Source organism: Capsicum annuum, chromosome 8 (genome assembly GCF_002878395.1).
Source record: "Capsicum annuum cultivar UCD-10X-F1 chromosome 8, UCD10Xv1.1, whole genome shotgun sequence".
In the NCBI taxonomy this organism is placed as follows: Eukaryota; Viridiplantae; Streptophyta; class Magnoliopsida; order Solanales; family Solanaceae; genus Capsicum; species Capsicum annuum.
In genome coordinates this window covers 100,516,306-100,538,570 of record NC_061118.1, presented here as the reverse complement: position 1 = coordinate 100,538,570, position 22,265 = coordinate 100,516,306, and the positions used below count along the sequence as shown (strand labels likewise).

The 22,265-nt window shown below is 38.1% G+C and overlaps 1 protein-coding gene across 13 annotated transcripts; it reads right to left on the bottom strand.

The window, feature by feature from the left end:
- Positions 1–332: 332 nt before the first annotated feature.
- Positions 333–21,599, bottom strand: LOC124886390. 13 transcript variants are annotated; one of them, XR_007043495.1, is made up of 6 exons: positions 20,290–21,595; positions 3,219–3,280; positions 3,035–3,129; positions 2,658–2,740; positions 1,613–1,874; positions 333–669 (listed from the first exon to the last, which is right to left on the bottom strand). XR_007043495.1 is itself a non-coding variant. In XM_047394442.1 (5 exons), exons 1-4 carry the CDS (start codon positions 20,329–20,331, stop codon positions 1,868–1,870), a joined length of 258 nt encoding a protein of 85 aa, XP_047250398.1. In that variant the 5' UTR covers positions 20,332–21,594; the 3' UTR covers positions 333–669; positions 1,613–1,867. The 13 variants fall into 13 exon arrangements, 6 of the variants coding, with proteins under 6 accessions (XP_047250398.1, XP_047250395.1, XP_047250397.1 ...); XR_007043494.1 differs by having other exon boundaries at positions 1,613–2,740; positions 20,290–21,598; XR_007043498.1 differs by having other exon boundaries at positions 1,613–2,740; positions 3,035–3,104; positions 20,290–21,598.
- Positions 21,600–22,265: the final 666 nt, after the last annotated feature.

Genomic DNA, 22,265 nt, shown 5'->3' with positions numbered 1-22,265 from the left:
TAGCATCCACAATGTAATCTTTAAAGAGTCTTTGTTTAGGGAGATATTTCTCCCAATAAGTTTTAAGATTTTTAATATTAGGTTTTATATGTAGGCCAATTGGCCAAATCATATAATAAAATTATGTTTTTAATATTATTTTTCATTGTCATCTTATTTATCATCTCATAGCTTGCAACTAATAGCTTCCGCATGACACCCTCTCGATTTCGAACCAAACAGATTTGATTGAATATAATTTTTGTTATTTGTTGTTTCAATTTCTTTTGAATGTCTATAGCTCAAAAATATACCCCCAGCCCTACCCACCCCACACATAAAAAAAGAGAGAATTACCAGCAATGAAAAACAATCATTTATTCATGCCTGCACGGTTACAACAGAGAGTTGAGCTTGCTAATTGTGAAATTTTCTAGTACGTATAATTTCATTGTGAAGGAATGGAAAAATTTACGTTATTTCCAAACGTCAATGCTTTATTTCAAATAAATAACTGAAAGAAAACAACAAGCAGGCTATTTCATAGTTGGAAACTGAAAGTAAATCATGGCAGAATGCTCGTTATTTGAGGGAGGGGGGGAGGGGGGCGGGGGGGTTGGTGGATGAAGAGGAACTGCAGATCTTGATCCTAGTGATGGCATCGTGTCTCAAGTTTAGACTTAACCGCAGCTGCATGTGTTTATGAAAAATAGAAAGAAAAAGAAAAGATCAGAGAGTGAGCCAATAGTCATGAAAGTAAAAAAAAAATACGAAATACATTGTCAAGTCTATGTGATACGAGCAGATTCTTAAGCTTCGTGTCTTGAGAAGCCATGGTAGCATTCAGATGAAGAATTCAAATGACACAAGTGCAACAAAAGAATTTTTAAATTTGTTCCAATGTCATGGTTTCTAAATACACTAATCATCCTGCTACACCAGCAAAACTTTTACTTTGAAGCACGGAAAATTCAAATGATGATTCTAACATATACCAGCATACTTTGGTACTACTTTTATGAAACTCGATCAAGTTGAATGACAATACACTAAGGTTATATTCTCTAAGCCTTGAATAGAAGACGTAGGCCCCGTTTGGATTGGCTTATGTTCAAGTGTTTTTAAGCCAAAATAACTTTTAAGCACTCTTCTAGTGTTTGGGTAAAACCATAGATAAGTTAGAATTTCCAACTTGTAGCTTTTGGCTTATATATCAAAAGCTATAAGTCAATCCAAACACCCACATAGTCAGTTTCACCATTTGATAAAATAAACAACACTTGAACAGGACACTTCATAATATAATGGCTGGAACATATTTCAACTTAAAAAACCTTTAGGCAAACTCAAGTTTTATCCAAGGAAATCCTAAATTACGGCAATCTCAAAATTGTACGAAAATTATACACTAACTAATTGTACTTGTACCTTCCAGCATCTGTTGGTTGCCCTTTACAACTGGAAGAACAAGACTAATCGCTATCTGCATCTTTCTAGTCTCATCTATTAATAAGTGGATTTTACAACAGAGGCATTCATGATACTCCAACAACACCAAGCACAAGAAATAATAGAAGTGCAGGAAAACTGGTGTTTATGTTGCAGTTTTTTTTTTCCAGAAGACATCACTTACATAGTTCAAGCTTTGTGGTTTCCATAGTCTCAATCTTCTCTACAGCTACAGAAGAGTCAGAAGCGAATCCGATTTTCTATTTAAAATTTTTAAGGATTGATTTCCAGTGATCATATGCAGTATGCATGTCAATGGTTTCATGGATTGTTAGAGCATTCTTTTATCTACAGCATAACTTTCAAAAGAACAGATGCCACTTCTGATGATGAAGTATATAATTGAAGAATGGCCTTCATAGCTCTAGTAATCCGTTTCTTAGAACCTGAGACAAAAATTATTCTGGAAAACTTATGACCACATAAAACAGGAGCAAACCAGAGATGCTGATAATAAAGCACTTTGGAACAGTGTCATAGAAAACATATATACCATTCAAAAAGCAAAATCTAGTGTGAATCACCTTCATGAATTAAGAATCCCACACAAATTCGCATAGAATATAAAGATACACTTCCTCAGTTTCAATTTGTTTGACCTATTTCTCGGCACGGAGTTTAAGAAAGTAAAGAAGACTTTTGAATCTTGTGGTCGTAAACTAAAGATATGTCAAATGTATCAAAATTTCTTTTAATCTTGCCGCCTTAAACATGCCATGTGGAAAGTTGAAACTAAAGAGTTGCTAAGAAGGAAACGTTCATTCTTTTTGAAACGGACTAAAAAAAAAAAGTAGGCCAAATAAATTGAATCGTAGGAGCAACACACAAGAGAATAAGATGCTAAATGCTATAGTTTATGGAAACCTTCAAACGGTCCCAAATAGTGGTGACTGATGACTGGAGAGCCCTGAAATCTAAGGTGCGAGGATCAGCACTTGTAAATCTCAAAGGTTACACAAGTCCATTTAGTCTGACTTTATGGAAATAACATGCTAATACTATCAGTGCATAAACTTGATATAGTAATAATGTTCTAAAAGTCTCAATGTTTTTAAACCCAGTTTTCAATGAATCTACAGGTCATAAAAGTGGATTTAGATAAGGAATGTTAAGTGCCAATACTTTCATGTGTAGACTGTCAAAAGAAGCAAAGAAGCGCTTGAAGTTACACGAGTTGGTAATTCTTGAGGCCAGCAGTGTTGTTTGAGAGAAGTTGGGTGGAAACTCAGCGTTCAATGGCAATGTTGGCAACCTGAACAGTACAATGAATCAACATATCAACCAACTCTTAGGGAAAAAGTTATTAACACACTGGAAGTAACCCTGGAAAACATCATTGCATAACATCACAATAGATTCACTCAACATTGTGACTATGTGGAACATAACCACAACATTTATTTGAGAAATGATCAAGAATGATCCTAGAGAAGACATAAGAAGGATCTGGCATGCAAGCAAATCAAGAAAGGACAGAACGTGAATCAGCAACCTAATTGCTGAACAAGGAGGGTCACAATATCATGTATGAAAAACAGGTGCAAACCTTCAGGTAACTGCGCATTATTGAGGCAGTAAAACCGACCGAAATTGGGAACAAGACATCAGTGTGGTGCCTGAACAACAGATTACAGTGACGCACTGAAAAGTTTCCATTTTCACATTAGAATGACAAACAAGCACTTGAGATTGTGTGCTTCAAGACAAAGCAAGTTTTAACATAAGCTAACCTGTGATTCGAATTATCAATGAGAACTGTAACCACTGAAGAACGGAATTTCTGTAATTGTACCTGCAATCAATAGGTGAAAATATTGAATCCTAATGGAACATTTGATAATAGGAACTGAACTCCCCATTCCCAATTACACTGCAATACTTGGATACAGTTTTGGTCATATTCACTGAGTTTGGGCTTGCCGCTAGGCTCGCTACTAGGTACAAACCATGGATAAGTTACAGAGTCTGATTGCCAATTTCGACTAGAAGTATTTATATTGCATGTCTTCCATTCACATTACGTTCTAAAAGTAGTCATGTCACTCCAATACAACTTGAGTTGCATACCTTCACAAAGGACAAACATATCTACAACCGGCGCCCCTACGACAACTAAATTTATTATTTCTGTTCTCTTTAAAACTCAAATTCACTAATGAAACTGAACAATTCAATACTCAAAACCAATATTCGCAAAACAAATTGTCTTTTTACCATCAGTGGATGGTCTAATCAAGGTGCAACAAGATAGATACAGAATACTGATTTCTTTATATAGGAAAGCAAAGGGAATTGAAACCTAGCATTGAAAAAGAGTAACCAAATAAGATCCATCCCTCACTCCAAATAACCATATAAATCATTTTATCCTACTCATGCTCGATATATTTTAATGAAGTCCCGAAATTGTTGGTTAGATAATTATAAGAAACTTGTGGCTCGAGACCCAACCGTTAACACCTGAAATAGATTCAGATAAATAGCATTGCAAGAATTAAAAGTTAGATGTTCAAATAATATAGCAGCAAGGAGTGCATTGGTTCTTCAATTGGAATTAGAAACCTTATCACTAGGCCTGATCTTAGGTTCTTTTTTTTCTCCCTTAAGTAATCTTCTAAGTACATAAATAAACTTGTGAAGCAGAATCAGTCGCTTATTTTCAAATACTTTCGCCACATAAACAAATTTAAGATAGAAGGAGAAAAAAGAACTGATGACGGCTAATAAAGTAATACCACTAAATTCCTCCACCAAAATTGTGCCTTATGATCCATTAATGCCCTCAATATCCATACTCCTATATTTCACTATTCACGACACAGAACCTAATACTCAAAACTGGATCGCAAGAAAACTCCATGTCTTATTATTGAAAAATTGAAACTTTATACACCTTGTTTGCAACATAATTTTTGTTAACGGAAAATAAATTTTAACCACAAATAAAAATATAAAGAAACAAGAAATTTTTATTGATAAACGATATAGGATGATCTCTTTATGAATATCCCATGATTGTGGGATATTGGAGATACCGATCTTTTAACGAATATCGATTATCTTATGGGATATTCAAGATGACTGTTTCAGGGAACATGCTACCTTTAAATAGGCGAAATTTAGGATAAAGTAGCCTTCTAGAACTCTAACAGAATTTGGATTCTTATTGAATCCACAAATTTTAGATATCTACAAATGCCCCCTACTTCAAAGCTTGTCGAAGTGTAGATTTGATGACGAGTCTTGAAGTACCAATAGAGCTTCCATCTGGCTTGTCGAAGTGTAGATTTGATGGCGAGTCTTGAAGTACCAATAAAGCTTCCATCTTTATGCGGTGGCTACAGATTTACAGATCTGAATTATGAGGGAAGAGATGAAGGGCAGATTTGGTCTCACTGGGCGTGCCAATTTGTTTGCAACATAATTTTCGTTCATGGAAAATAAATTTTAACCACAAACAAAAATATGAAGAAACAAGAAATTTTTACTGATAAACGATTGTGGTTACAAATCTATTCCTCCCTTGATTCTTCTCTCTTGATTTTCTCCGTAATTCGAGGGCCGTTAGTGACTTATTCTCGAACATAGGATGATCTCTTTATGAATATCCCATGATTTTTTCTGGGATATTGGAGATCCCGATCTTTTTACGAATACCCATCAGCTTATGGGATATTTAAGATGCCTGTTTCACGGAACATGTTACCCTTTAAATAGGCGAGATTTAGGGTAAAGTAGCCTTCTAGAACTCTAACAGAATTTGGATTCTTATTGAAGAATCCACAAATTTTAGATGTCTACAAATGCCACAACGTAGTTCTGAAATTGTTTGGACAATAAAATTTCAAGGCCGAAAAATAATTAGTCGAGACAAGAAAAATATTGCAACAATCGATTTATTGATTTCAATGCAAGTGTTACACTCTCTATGATCTGATTCACCTTTTCAAATATAAATTCAATGGCTTGAAGCTTGGTCTTGAATTTGAACTTGATTTGTTGATTTGAGGGAATTGATCTTGACTTGTGCTTGAATTCAAGGGCTATTGAGCTTGTTCTTGAATATTGCAGTCTTGATCTTGAATCTTGATGAACTTAATTTGAATGCTTGAGCTTTTTAGAGAAATTGCGGCGTTTGATCCACGAGCTTTCTCTTGCTACTTGTTAGAGATCTGGGGTCGGTTCTCTTTCTGAATTATGAGCCCCTATTTATAGTTGTAGGAAATTAAGAGTCATGATGAATATGGATTTCCTTTGACCAATCAGATTTAAGTAATGTGGCGCCTTTTATGGGCTTTTATTTCATGGGTCTGCTGCATCAGTTTGACATGTGGCACGGTCCTATTGGCTCCTTCACTTGACTTGGCATGCCACGTCATTTGACACGTGACGCTTATTTAGGCCTCTAGAATATGTCAATATCTTGGACTTAGTAAAGTGGGCTCATCATTTGTAGCCCAAATTAATGGACTAACCCAATAAATATTGGGCCTTATTTAAATCCATACTTATTTGGACTTAAATAATTAATTCAATTATATTAATCCGCAATATTTATTTGGAACTAATATATTTTGAATTTAATATAATTCGAATTTTGTACGGATTTAAATTTAATAAAATTTCATCGCCCACAAATGCCCCTTACTTCAAGACTTGTCGAGACATTTATTATTTTGGAGACTAGCCTTGAAGTATGATTATGTAAGCATGTTTCCTTCGTGCTTCAACGATCCTCATACCTATGAATACCTCATTCAAAAAAATTAAAGCCGAACCATATTGATATTGCCTCTCAAAACTCTCATTTTTTTTCTTGAATCTCTGCACTTAAGACTCATTGGTGAGATATGATATCCAATTTCAAATAGATTTTGGAAGACTTTTTCATCGCCTTACTTAGTCAGGAATAAAAATCTTCCGATTTGAACTTAGATTGGAGAAGCAAAAAAAACTCCAATTTGAATTTGTATGGGAGAAGGAAATAACCTCCAATTTGAATTTGGAGATGGAAGTTATTCCAATCTAAATTTATATTGGAGAAGGAAACAATCTCCAATTTGAATTTGGAGATGGAAGCTATTCCAATTTGAATTTATATTAGAGAAGGAAACAATCTCCAATTTGAATTTGGAGATGAAAATTATTCCAATCTGAATTTATATTGGAGAAGGAAACAATCTCCAATTTGAATTCGTAGATGGAAATTATTCAAATCTGAATTTATATTGGAGAAGAAAACATTCATCCTACAATTCTATAAAAGGAGGAAATTACCCCACTTTTTCAATATCAATTTTGGGGTTTCCAAGTCATCAATAATATTGAGGTAATTTCTTTTGCTCCCACTTTTCTCTTATTTTCGCCACTTTTTTTTAGCACAGCATGTTAGTGGTAGAAAATTCATATCTCATTGTATAAATATTGAAATCATGATCCGTTAACTTCAAGATCTACAACATATTCAAAATTCAGAATTAAAATCCTTCAATATAATTATTGATAATTTTTTGAAGTTAGCCCTGAATTTTATCATGCTGAAAATTTCAGGTTTGCGCGTCTTTACTAAAACTTCCATATCTTGAAGTAGGAAGGATGAAGTCACAAGCCGCTTGATTTGTGTGAAACTAGACACAAAGATCTATAACATATCCAAAATTCATAATTCAATACAATTGAGATATTTTCAGGTGTTATCCCGAAATCAACATTGAGTTTTGATGCATCAACAATTTCAAATTTACGTGATATCACCAAAATAATTATATCTCAATGTGAGAGTATCGAAATTATGATCCACTTGATCCTATAGATGTCAGAAACATGCATGTATAACATATCCAAAATTTGGATTTTAAAACTTCTTGGATTGTTCTGGATGATTTTTTTTTAAAGGTGATCTTATATGCTACCCAGCAGAGAATTCTAGATTTGCATCGCCTCACCAAATAATTTATATCTTGATGTGGAACCATCACCATAAATGGGAGTTTTGATTGATTAAAACTCTATTTTGAGGGATTTATTATCATCAAGGCATCTTATATCAATCCAAGTAGGTGATATACAACTTTCAAGATCGCAGCGCTCTAACAGGTAACATCTTTTCTATTTGTGTTTTTACTTTCTTTCTTGTTTTTCTCTTTTTTTTTTGCAGGGTTGAAACAAATAGAAATATACAACCATTGGCTTAGGGTGCGAGAGTTTAACTTCACCTCTGTACACTCTAAGACCGACCAATTTTTTCTTAAAGATGGTGGACGTCGGCTTAAAGTGTGCGAGGCTTCGTCACCTCAAGACCCGACCAATTTTGCTTGAAAACGATGGACATCGGCTTAAGGTATGCGAGGCTTCATCACCTCAAGACCCGACCAATTTTTCTCGAAGACGGTGGACATCGGCTTAAGGTTTGCGAGGCTTCGTCACCTCAAGACCCGACCAATTTTACTTGAAGACAGTGGACGTCGGCTTAAGGTGTGCGAGGCTTCGTCACCTCAAGACCCGACCAATTTTGCTCGAAGACGGTGGATGTCGGCTTAAGGTGTGTGAGGCTTCGTCACCTCAAGATCCAACCAATTTCGCTCGAAGACGGTGGACGTCGGCTTAAGGTGTGCGAGGCTTCGTCACCTCAAAATCCGACCAATTTTGCTTGAAGACGGTGGACGTCAGCTTAAGGTGTGTGAGGCTTCATCACCTCAAGACCCGACCAATTTTGCTTAAAGACTGTCCCTTTACATAACAAATCCATCAGAATGCCAGCTTAAGGTGCAAAGAGACAAATCTTGTCCACCTTAAGGCATGAAAATTTCGATATCCTTTTAATGATAAATCCGTAAAAGGCCAGCTTTAAAGTGCAAAGGGACAAATCCTGTCCACCTTAAGACATGGAAATTTTGATATCCTTTTAAGGATAAATCCGTAAAAGGCCAACTTTAAGGTGCAAAGGGACAAATCCTGTCCACCTTAAGGCATGGAAATTTCGATATCCTTTTAAGGATAAATCCGTAAGAGGCCCACTTAAGGTGCGAGAGTTTAACTTCGCCTCCGTCACCTTAAGACCTGATGAGTTCGGCTTCAAGTATATGTCTATATTTCACCAAAGCCAAAACATGGAAGACCCCTTTATTTATTTATTTATTTATTTATTTTGGAGGTATCTTTTCTCTGAATCTTGACTCTGGGTTTGACCAGGATTCTTTTGTTTATGCAGCTTGCAGGGATGGTTCACTTTAGAGACTACACATCTCCATCCTCTAAAAACAAGTATCTTCTAATCGAGGCTGATGAAGGCACGATTTTAACTAGGCTATTGACTGAAACTCCAACAATAGGCAAGTATGCAGACCCGTGGCCACCCTTGCAAAACTCTCTCTATATGTCAGATTGGACTTCTGAACATGACAGTAGTGCTAATCGATCGATTAAAGTATGGCTTCTTCGGACTCCCAACCAACGTCAATTGAATATTGCGAGCACCCTTCTTTGCTTAGGACGTCGAATACTCAAAGGGGATATCCGTTGGGAAAACACTATGGAGGTAACTGGTGAATATTGTCATACTCAAGGATATTGGGAATGGGCTGAGGAAATCTTGGTAGGAAGTGCACAAACCTTGAAGGCAGCAAAAATATATGATGCTGTTTATGCTTCACTGGTTACATATGATCGAAACTCGAACATATTACAGGCATTCCTTGAGGCTTGGTGTCCAACTGTCAATACATTGCTTACTTCAGCTGGAGAGTTATCCATATCCCTTTGGGACTTATACAAGATTGGAGGCCTGCCCATTGGAGGTCTTCCTTATGAAGAAGTAGTGCCTAAAGCAATGGAGCTTACAGGTGTTGATGAAAAGCATGAGAGATTTATCCCTTGTTCTTGTGAATTCTTGTTTGTAGCTTTCCAACATCTTCAAGAAGGAGAAGCTTCTAATCCTGGAGTTACTCTAAGCAAGTGGATAAAGTTTTGGTGCAAGAGGATATTAAGATACGAGTCAGCTCCACTGAGGAAAGAGAAAAAATCTGCTCATTTGAAGTCAACCCATAACCCTACTGGAACTATTCCAAAAGCAGCGAAATGGTTAAGTTCAGATGATGCTACGTTTTCCAAACTTGGAGTGAATTATGAACATAGGACTGACACATATTTGGCAGCATTTCTATCATGTTGGTTGTGCACCTTTGTATTTCCCTCTAAGGATTCATTCGCCCCGGAACTTTTAGAGTTACAGCTATGATGGAAGATAAGCAAACTTTCAGTCTTGCAGTTCCAATCCTATCGAGCATTTATAATGGCCTCAATAGAGTTTGTAAATCTTCACAGCTTGAGCAACTCAGAATATCTTTTCCTATCCATTATGTGTATGGTTGGCTTGCTTACTATTTTAAGACACATTTTCCCCTTTCTAATGGGCCATCTATTCCGTTGATGACGGCATATTCCGGCGAAGGCGGAGTAAAGTACTTTGATGGAGAGCTTGCCAGAAAGTGTATCCATCAAGGAGATAGTGTTGTCTGGACTTCCACCATGCCAAGCAAGTCTGATCCTTGTCATTTTGTGGATAATGATAAGGATGAAGAGATAGAAATAAGCTACTTCATGAGCCTCCATTTCAACCTCCTCCCTTTCAGATATGGAGGTTCATTCATACTTGAGCCATACAGTCCACACCGGTTTAGCCGCCAGTTTGGATTTTATCAAGGCCTTCCCAGAATTTTGGAAGAGATATCCGCAGTGCTTCACTAAATGAAGGCCTTAGATTTTATCGAATCTGTGTATCGCATGGTTCTATGTCAAAAGCAACCTTTCCTAAAGCCATCCCCAATGCACGAAGACACTCATCCACACAGTATAAATCTTGGTGGGACAAAGTCTATGGAAACTTTCTTGAAGTAAACTTGCAATCTTTGGTGAATGTCGTAGGTCCTATCATCGATACTTCTCAAGGACATGGTGAGGGGGTCCCAAATGTCGATAAGCCTCCAGTTTTGAAAGCAAAGGAAGTAATTCCATGCAAAGTCAAGAGGCCTCCACATTCAGAAACTCAGAAAGAGGATTTGCCTGCCCTGGCTCAATCGGCTTTCAATAAACGAACCTTTCAAGATGAGAGCGATAGTAGTCATGGAGATCGTTGTTGGAAGAAGGTAAAACCATCTTTGGTGAAGCAAAGTGATTCTAACACCCATGTGGAGATTCTTGCTAGTTCATCAAAGACTTCGCCAGCTATCGAGAAGGTAATGACTCAACTCTTCTACCATTTCACAGTATATGCATTGCCTTTATATACCCCTCATATTATGTTTTTCTTTGAAGACACAGCCAAACAATGTCCAAATTTTGGAAGATCCTCATCAAAGTAAGCCACAAAATAGTAGCGAGTCTGTAGTAGGTGCAGACTCAAGGGAGTTACTTTTGTCATCCAAAGAGGTTATTTCTAACTCTTGCGGTAAAGTCAAAGCAAATGCGGAGTCAAACTTTTCCCTGCAACCAGCAGTAACCATGTCTGTTTTTTATGGCAAGAAGGTCGTTTCAGAGCTTAAAAAGGAACTTATCATGAAGGCTTGGACTAGTATCCATACCAAACTTTCAAGCCTTACTCTGAATCGTGCTTTTTCTATCCAAGATGACGTCGAAGTCATACTTAATGACATGAGTGGAATGAGGGCAGATATTTCCCCTTTGCAAAATTTATTGGGGTCCTTTAGGCTGGCGATTTCTTATGACCAAGCACAATCCACCCTTGTTGATCAAACCACAACAATTAAAAAGTCAGTGTCATTTTTGAAAGCCAAAGAACATCTTGAGCTTGTATTAAGGGAGAGAAATGAGAAATCTGAAGAAGTTTCTGCTGCCTGCAAATCTCTTGAGAAGGCGAGAAAGAAGGTGAAGAAGTTGAAAGCACGCCGAGATGCTGCCATGCAAGAAGCTGCAGAGATGGAATCCAAAGTTTCAACTGCTGAAGAAGAGTTTTCCAAGTGTTCTTATGTCTCCCATGCAACGGCAAATGCCTCAAAGGTCGTGGAGAAGAAGAAGCAAGTCTTAGAGGCTGCTTTACAAGATTTAGTCAATTATAAGCTATACTTAGATTAGCCTTAAGATATGCCTTTCTTCAAACCTTCTTGTTGCTTTCTTTTACCCCCTTTTTTTTAGTAGTCGGATCTCTTAGTTCTAATGGAAACCCCTTTTTTTCTTTGTATTGCATATTTATTTTAATATTGCTTTTGAATTTCAACTCCAAGAATTGCTTGCTTATTTTGATTCATTGATGTCGTCATATTAAACTCTGGCTTTCTTCCAAAATTATTGCTCATTGGCTTCACGTCTTCGTCTCATTGTCGAAGAAGATTTTCTTTTCTTTTGATAGTTGCCCCCATTAAGCCACAAGTATAGTTCCAACACTTAATTGGGATGTATGCAGACTTGACTTTCATACGACAGATCAAACGAGGACATGTATTTTTTTTTTACACTCATTTAACTGAACTCAGAATGAAATTCCAAGCGCCTACGTACCTCCGTAAAGAGGATCAAGTCACAACGTAGTTTTGGGTGTTTTTTTTTTTTGAGCTGTACACAGTTTATACTCATGCGGGCCAGGAGTGGACATGCAGTTTATACTCGTGCTTTAAGGAGTGTACATGTAGTTTATAATCGTGCCTTAAGGAGTGTACATGCAGTTTATACTCGTGCCTTAAGGAGTGTACATGCAGTTTATACTCGTGCCTTAAGGAGTGTCATCTTCCTTCAAGGATAGTACTTCTTCAAGAACTTGGCATTGATGGGGCCAATCATCACGCCATCTGCATCGACAAGTTTGTAAGCACCATTTGAATATGCCTCTTGTAAAACATATGGTCCATCCCACTTCGGGGTGAATTTGCCCCCAGACTTACGAGAAGTAATAATGGGTCTTCTTATTGCAAGGACTTGATCTCCAACTTGGAAGCACCTCAAGCAAACTCTTTTGTTGAAAGAGCGAGATAGCCAGGCTTGATAGCATTCAAGATTTTGTTGAGCCTCCAGCCTCTTCTCATTAAGAGCTTCTAACTCCGCAAGACGCAACTTAGCATTTTCTTCATCAGTGAGCCCTTCTTGAATAGCCAGTCTCAAAGAGGTATTTGACGCTCAAATGCCAGGACTGCTTCAACTCCAAAAGCAAGTGAGTATGGGGTTGCTTGCGTTGGTGTACAGTAAGTTGTCCTATACACCCATAAAGCTTCTTTCATTCGCTCATGCCAATCTCGTTTGGATTTGGAGACGAATTTCTTCAACAAGTTGCATAAAGTCTTATTGAAGGCTTCAGCAAGACCATTGGCGGCAGCATGATACATAGAAGACTTGCGCTGCTTGAAGCTAAAGAGATTACAGATATTGTTCATCGGCTTGTTATCAAATGGCTTTCCATTGTCAGTTATTATGTACTGAGGAATTCCAAAGCGGTAGAGGATATTTACTCGGATGAAGTTTGCAACATTTTCTTTTTTTACTTCCTTGAGAGCAACGGCTTTGGCCCACTTTGAGAAGTAATCTGTCGTGACTAAGATGTATAAATGTCCACCAAAAGATTTTGGTAGTGGACCAACAACATCCATTCCCCAAGCATTGAATGGCCAAGACGCTACAGTTAGGTATAGTAGTTGGGTATAGTACCTCTGGAGATTGATGCATGAAATTTGCATGGAATTGGCAAGCTTTGCATCTTCTAGCATAGTCCAAGCAATCTTTCACCATTGTTGGCCAATAATATCCCATCCTTTTAATGTGAAAATGGAGCTTCGGTCCAGACTGATGTGATCCACAAACTCCCGAGTGCACTTCTTGCAAAGCTTGAATTGATTCTTCCTCTCCCAAACACCGTAAGAGTACTCCTTCAAATGATCTTCTGTATAGTGTCTTTGTAGTAAAGGAAGCGAGGTGCACGACGATGAATGTCAGTCTTTCTCCTTGGATCTTCTGGAAGTATCCCATAACATAAGTAATCAATAATAAGTTGTCGCCAATCTTGTTTTACAGCTTCAGACATGGCAACGAGGTATTCAACCTTATTTTCTACATCCTCATTTGACAGCGATACTACTCATTCTTGGCGGACAGTAACTTATGTTTGATTTGAATGGGTCAGGGTTGAAGACAAAGCAGCTAGGGCATCAGCTTGCTTATTTTCTCTCCTTGGCACATGTTGAAGGGTTACTTTTCCAAGCCACCCCATTAACTTCTGTGCATAATCATGATATGGTCGTAGCTCAGGCTTTCTGACTTCATAGCTTCCCAAAAGCTGCTTGATCACTAGTTGGGAGTCACCAAAGACTTGTAACTGTAGTTGTTTCATGTCAACTTCCATCTCAATTCCAAGATTAAAGCTTGATATTCAGCGGCATTATTAGAGCAACGGTTTGTAAGTGTAAAAGAGTATGGGATGACCTCTTCTCGTAGAGTGACGAACACCACACCGGCACCAACTCCATCTTGATGTGCAGCACCATCAAAGTACATTTTCCATGGGGGTCTAGCTTCAATAACCATTGCATCTTTATCAGGAAGTTCATCGCTCAGTTCCCAATCATCTGGTATCGGGTGGTCTGCTAAGAAGTCAGCCAAAGCTTGTCTCTTTACAGCCTTTTGGGGAACATACACAATCTCAAACTGTGGAAATTGAAGGTACCATCTTGCAAGTCGGTCACTAAGGACTGGTTTCAACATTACAAACTTGATAAGATTTGCCCTAGAGACAAGCCGGACAACATGAGCCTGAAAGTAGTGCTTCATCTTTTGAATTGAGAAAGCTAATGCCAAACATAACTTTTCAATTGGAGAATACTTTAGCTCATTCGGCATCATCATTCTGCTCAAATAGTAAAGAGATTTTTCCTTGCCTTCACTATTTTCCTGATCTAGTAGTGCTCCAACTAACCTCTCTTGTGTCACGATGTAAAGTATCAATGGTTTGCCAGGTATGGGTGCCGCAAGAACTGGTGGCTTCATTAAGTATGATTTGATACTCTCAAAGGCATTACTACAAGCTTGGTCCCATTCGAAGGGAGTGTCCTTCTTCATGAGATGACTAAATGGTTGACATTTTTCGGCCAGGCTTGAGATGAACCTCCTTAAATATGCTAGCCTTCCTTGAAGGCTTTTTAACTCATTAATATTTCGAGGCTCAGGCATCTTCAAAATCACATCGACCTTGTCTTGATCAATTTCAATTCCTCGGTGTCGTACAATGAAGCCAAAAACCTTTCCAGAAGTAACTCCAAAGGCACACTTCAATGGATTCATCCTAAGTTGATATCTTCAAAGTAACTCGAATACCATTCTTAGGTCTTTTAAGTGGTCATCTCTCTTTCTTGACTTTACCACTGATCATCCACATAGCATTCAATATTTTTATAGAGTAGGCCATCAAAGATGTTCTGCATAGCCCTTTGATAAGTGGCAGCAGCGTTCTTCAAACCAAAAGGCATCACCTTGTAGCAATAAATACCTTTGGGCATACGAAATGCAGTGAGTTATTCATCCTTTGGCGCCATACGGATTTGATTGTAGCCGGATGAACCATCCATGAAGGACATTGCCTCATAACTAGTGGTGGCATCAATCATCAACTCTGGTATAGGGATTGGAAAGTCATCCTTAGGGCAGGCATTGTTGAGATTCCGAAAGTCAACACAAACTCAAATTTTGCCATTCTTCTTCCGTAATGGAACAATACTTGAAATCCATGTGGGATATTTGACTTCATGAATAAAGCCTGCTTCAATGAGTTTGTTAACTTCATTTTCAATCAAAGGAACCAACTCTGGTCTAAAGCGCCTTTGGGCTTTCTTAACAGGATGAGCACCATTCTTGACCACCAACTGATGGACTGCTACTTTCGGATCTAAGCCAGGCATTTCCTTATAGCTCCAAGTGAAGACATCCATATATTCTTTGAGTATGTCCATATAAGAGACTTCCTCCTCTACTTCTAGAAACGCACTCAGGTAAGTTAGTTTAGGTCTTCATTAGTTCCAAGATTAACTTCCTTCAGGGGATCTATTGTGGCCTTGACTCCTTCTTCAAGTTGAGATGGAGCATCTCCAGCATCTTCCTCCTCTTGAGTATCATCATCATTGATGGATATGTGATGACACCAGAAAGTATCTTCCATCTCTTTATCAACCTTTATTTGAGACGAGACCTCATTCTCATTTTGGATCGTAACATAATATAAGGAGCCAATACCTTCTTCATCTTCCTCTCATTCCTTGGTATACACCACCGTATGAGTTTTATCTTTTAACACCTCATTGCATGAAACCACCAGTTTTGTCTGTCGCCTCATTCTGGAAGGGATCAAACTTTGGAAGTCCTTCTGCATTTTAAATAAAGAGTGCATCATCATGCTTTGATGACTTCTTTGACACTTGTTGATTTTCTTCTTATTTATAGGTCCCAACCTTTCGAACACAGAAGTTCTTGCAGTTGGTTCTCCAAGTCAATCAAAGACACAGGGTCTTTTAGCAGCAGTGGATTCTTCTTCTACGGTGATGTAATTACTGACTGCCCTTCTTATGGAGATTCGAATTGGAGGTGGCAGCATGTATCCTAGGCCTTCACGTGCTTGCCTGGTTGTACCCTCTGATAGAAGTTTTCCCAACCTTGATGGCTCATTAGGATTGTATCCGGCCTTTACAAATAGCTTATATGCATTTAGATCAAAGCCCTCTTTCGTACGCTCCGTAGGGAGTGTCATATCTTGTGGCAGATTTTGAGCCACATACTCTTCAAAAAGTCTTGAGGATGGATTTATTGCATCAATCTTCTTAATAGGTAAAGTTAGCCTCTTTAGCACATTATCTTGGGAATCCGATGGGTGATCTTTTCCTTTTCTTACCTTTGGTACGTAACGAAGAATGAAAGTTGCCTTCTTTTTTGTAAAAGCGACACCTTCTTTATTTGAAGTGGAGAGAGGCTTCTTGGTGGCAACTTTTTCGACAGTCACCGCGACCTTCTTAGATGCAAGATCGTCACACTTGGTCTTGGTGACATCTTTAACCCTTTTCTCATCCACAAAATGCTTTTTTAAGTAGAATTTTACATCGGCAAAATGTGACTCAGCTTCAGTGAATGGCTTGTCATCGACAACTATCTTTCTTTTCACTCCGCCTTCAAGGTAATTCAAGCATTGATAGTAAGAGGATGAGATAATTTTGTTCCCATGCACCCAAGGCCTACCAAGCAATATATTATATAAAGTTTTGGCATCAATCACATGCATCAATGGGTTTGATTAAAAATCATTCATACGAATCCCCAATTTGATACATCCCATGGCCCTCTGGCCCCCTTGGTTAAAGCCTTGGATCATTATACGGCTTTCATCCAGTTCGCTAGTGATGCCAAGCTCCTTCATCGTACGGATAGGCAGGATATTGACTCCAGATCCCTCATCTATCAAAATTCTATTGATCTTCTTTTCTAGAATTTGACCCACCATGCATAAGGGACGGTTATGTAGGGTCTCACCAACCAGAAGATCATTATTTGTGAATGTGATTTTTGTATCACACACATGTGCCTCTTCGCCAAGAGTTTCAGCAAGCTTTTCGAAAGGTGAAGGAACCTTCATGGGTAGATTCTCACCCTTTGCCCCCTCTTTGGTGGTATTAAAACAAGACGCCTCAAGGTTGACTTGGGCAGTCTTTACACAAAACCAACTCAGTAAGACTTGCTCTAAAGTCACCAGACGCCGAGGTTTTTTATGGTGAAGCTCCGTCACCCTCGTCTTCTTTGGGAATCCAACCAACTTCTGTTTCCTTGGTTTCTTTACCATTCTCTTTCTGGTTGGCTGCTCGTACGTCTCTTTTTGCAGACTCATCATCTTGTGTCTGGGTCTGGTCACCAGAGTCCAACCTTCATCATCATCTTCGTCAACTGAAGACCTATCAGGCTCTAATATACTTTCATTATGCTCTTTGACACAAATTTAAACTGGGTCGAGCGAACCAAAAGTGATAGATATTTGATGAGAATTGGTTGTCTCATCGTCGAAAAAGATTTTCTTTTCTTTTGCCAGTTGCATGACTTTATCTTTAAAGACAAAGCATTTCTCCAGAGGGTGACTTATGAGCCTATGATATTTGCAATAATTAGGATCATTGGTCCTTCTAAATTCGTTGGGACGCTTCATCTCTGGGAGTTCGATGAGCTTATGCTGAAGGAGTTCATCGAAAATCTCAGCAACATCAGAATCAAGGAAGGGATATTCCTTTTTTTGCATCTCCTTTAAAGTTTTCTGATTCGGACATGCTCCAGAAGTCGTCTTCACACTTTGCTTCTTGCTTACCTTTGTGGTGACCTTCACAGGAGACACATCAATATTCATGGACTCCTTGTTTTCATTTTTGGGAAGAAACTTGCCCCATCTTTTGGGTTCCTGCTTTTCATTTCCCCTTCGAGGGTCATGAATAGGCGCTCCTTTCTTTCCAGCAGAAGATATGCTCAACTCCATATCGTGAGCACGAGTAGCTAACTCTTCAAAGGATTTTGGTTTAATTCCTTGCAAGATGTAGAGAAACCCCCAGTTCATTCCTTGGACGCACATCTCTATTGTAGAAGCTTCATTGAGCCTATCTTTGCAGTTTAGACTCGCATTTCTCCATCGATTAATGAAGTCGATGACTGGCTCATTCTTTCTTTGTCGAGTATTTGTGAGCTCTATCATGCTCACTGTACGCCTTGTGCTATAAAACCAATTTAGGAACTCGTGTTCCAATTGCTCCCAACTATCGATGGAGTTAGGCTCGAGGTTTGTATACCAATCAAAGGTGTTTCCCTTTAAGGAACGAACAAACTGTTTGACAAGATAGTCACCATAAGTTTCAGCATTATTACATGTCTCGACAAAGTGTGCGACATGTTGTTTTGGGTTACCTTTGCCCTCAAATTGTTGAAATTTGGGGGGTTGATAGCCAGTAGGCATTTTGAGGCTATCTATTCTTGCAATGTAAGGCTTGACATATGTAAGGGAAGACTTGGTGACAACATTATACTTGTCTTTGAGGGTCCCTTCAATAAATCCCTCAATTGCCTAATCGGGATCATTCCCTCAGCAGAAACTTGTACCTCTTTCGTCGATGGTGTTTGTTTCACAGGATTTTCTATCTCATGAACCTATGGAGCTTTTCCCGGTTCATGGCTATATTCTCCATCTATCAAGCCTTCCACCCTATCCACTATCTTATCAATCCTAGCCTCTTGATTCTGAACATACTTGGTCAGGCCTTCGATTGCCTTTGTCAGATTCATAAGCTGCTCCTCCATAGATGAGGCATCAGTTACCATTGCTTGCATGATCACCGGAGACGTCGGAGAGTAACACGAATTATTACATAAGTTGATCTTTGAAGTGCTTAGCTTATGTGGTGTAAGTGGAGATGATGCATTTATTAAACGACCATCACTTTTGGCTCCAGAGTATTTGGAACCGGAATGCTCAAGTAGAGCTAGAGTATTTTTCAGCGATTCAGCCACACTGCTTCCTCCTTCTGAAGCACTTGCATTGGACTTCATTCCTTTTCGAGGTTGAAGATCCAAAAACTGGAGCTGGAGCGAACGACACTGAATATGTTTGTTGTCCTAGCAAGCTTGCCTTGCTCTTGTGACAGCTCCCAGGGTTCCGAAAGTAACACCAAGGATGCTTTCTACTTCAGCAGAGAACTTTGAATCTGCAGCCTTGGAAGCAGTTGATTGAGAATTGACCTTCTTGGAAGTCATTTCGTTGTTCTTAAACTTTGAAGTATGAAAAGTTGAGATGATAGGTAGAGATGGTCCCACTGGGCGTGCCAGAATTTGTTGGACAATAAAATTTCAAGACCAAAAAATAAATAATCGAGACAAGAAAAATATTGCAACAATCGATTTATTAATTTCAATGCGAGTGTTACAATCTCTATGAATCCTCTGATTCATCTTTTCAAATATAAATTCAAGGGCTTGAAGCTTGATCTTGAATTTGAACTTCATTTGTTGATTTGAGGGATTTGATCTTGACTTGTCCGTGAATTCAAGGGCTTTTGAGCTTGTTCTTGAATATTGCGGTCTTGATCTTGAATCTTGATGAACTTGATTTGAATGCTTGAGCTTTTTACAGAAATTTCGACGTTTGATCCACGAGCTTTCTCTTGCTACTTGTTAGAGATCTGGGGGGTCGGTCCTCTTTCTGAATTATGAGCCCCTATTTATAGTTGTAGGAAAGGAAGAGTCATGATGAATATGGACTTCCTTTGACCAATCAAATTTAAGTGATGTGGCGCCTTTTATGGGCTTTTATTTTATGGGCCTGTTGCATCAGTTTGAAATGTGGCACGGTCCTATTGGCTCCTTCACTTGACTTGGCATGCTACGTCATTTGACACGTTGCGCTTATTTGGGCCACTAGAATATGACAATATCTTGGGTTTAGTAAAGTGGGCTCATCATTTGTAGCCCAAATTAATGGACTAACCCAATAAATATTGGGCCTTATTTAAATCCATACTTATTTGGACTTAAATAACTAATTCAATTATATTAATCCGCAATATTTATTTAGGACTAATATATTTTGAATTTAATATAATCCGCATTTTGTACAGATTTAAATTTAATAAAATTGCATCGCCCACACACCTTTCTTCCCCAACTTGTAAATCTTAGAGGTTGGCTAAGCCGTAATCATTATAGTATATCAAACAGTTGAATGCTCAAAATTTCAGGAAATAGCATATCAAATCATATTTTTGTACATATCTACAGGAGGAATATAACACACATACAACATACCTCTTCATCAAATTGCAATACAGGTCCTCGCTTCCTTCCCATATCCAAGGGCCTGCTTGCGAGGGAACTTGCAAACTTGCATGCGGACCATGCCAAATTCTGCTTGAGACTGGCGCTTTACTCTGTACTTCTTCCTCAGGTGATCTCTCTCTGTAGTACCCCTGTCTATAGGAGGAGAATCCTTGATTCCTGGTATAATCCTGGTAATTGTACCTCTCGTTCTTGATTTGTCTTCACCTTTGCTTGTACTGGACTCCCCTTTTTCACTCTGAATCACCTTGGATGTCTTCTATTTTCTGAATCCACCACTAACCTCCCTATCAACAGCATTAGCATCACCATCACCCAAGTCATTACCATTACTTCGCGAAGTCACTAAACAATCTTGATCGCTCAATTTCGTTTTCTTTACAGAAATTTCCCTTCCATTATGTGCTTTAACATCAATTGAGCCCTTACCACCACGATTCTAAAAGTTAGTTAGTATGAGACTTTGGTACAGGGCATGTAGACCCCTCGTCGTATCCTCCTCACTAACGTCACAATGGTCCATTCCAGGAAGCCAGTCTAACATACTGCAGAGCCAACTATCAGACAGTTGCTCGCGTTTTGTACCATACGGGAAAAGCCTCCACTTGCAACAATTAACACAACAAAATCCAATCTCCTAGTATAATGAATGGAGAAACTGGTGGCTCATCCCTATGGCTTGCAACTCTCTTAACAGTTTTCTTTCGCAGAGAGATGGGCCCACCAACGGAACTAGTTGTTACTTCAGGATTAAGTTCAACACTGTTGGATTGTTGAGAAGAAAACTTTGAAGTGGAAGGAACACTTTGAATTGTTGGATGAAATAGAAGGGAAGGGGGATGTTGATAACAGGGCAAAAAGCTACCATACATCCCAAATCTTGATCCTAAATTCTCAAAAGAAATAATTCCTTCAAACTCTTCTCTAAATTCACCCAAATATCTGTCAATCTTCATATCAATGTCAACAGAATAATCTTGACATATTTCTCCTTCTTCGACCTCCTCTTCTTCCGCTATACTATTTCTCAAAACCGCAAAAATATCACAATTGGAAAGGCACTGGGGAACGAGATTAACTGTAATCCAGGAAACTATATCTAGTAGTAGTTATTTTTATTAAGAATCTGTTCGGAAAACCAATTTAATTACTGAATACTTTAGCATGTTTGTGAGGCCAAATAATAACCTAGTTATGAACATGGTGTAATTAGAAGGTTGCTCTTTATAGTCTCCTATTTTCAATGGGTTGTATTGGATGTACAGTATGGAGTCAACGGACATAGCTTATGCTCTCTACAGCGTCTTGCGTTAGGGTTGTCGCTATGGGTGTGTTTGGTACGATGGAAAATATTTTTTGAAAAATATTTTTTTGAAAAAAAATTATGATTTTCTACTTATTTTTTTATGTTTAGTTGGTGACTGAAAATTATTTTTTGGAAAATATTTTATAATGTTTGGTTAGTGAGTAGAGAAATTTTTTTAGAAAAATATTTTCTAATGTTTGATTGGTGAGTAAAAAAATATTTTTTAGAAAATACTACTACTAACTGTTAATTAGTATATCAGTGCCTCTAACAACTCAATAATTTGTAAGAAATAATTTAAGTATAACAAATAATATCTATATCTAATTCTAAAATACTACAATCACTAAATTTAAGCAACTATTAATTAGCAAATATAGGAGACACTTTTCAACATTTTGTCAAGACAATCTCAAGATACTACAATCAATAGAAATATAACAGAACGACAAGCTTATTCAACCTCGTGAAACAAGTTATATCGATGACAAGATGAAATATGCAATTAGCAAAAGTAACATAGGTAAGTTTTTCTCTATGAATATGAAAATAACAATACATTCAACGAACATTGAAAATGGAAAAAAATTGGAATTCACTTTTTTTTTATTTCAAACAGTGAAAAATTAAAGTAAAGCAC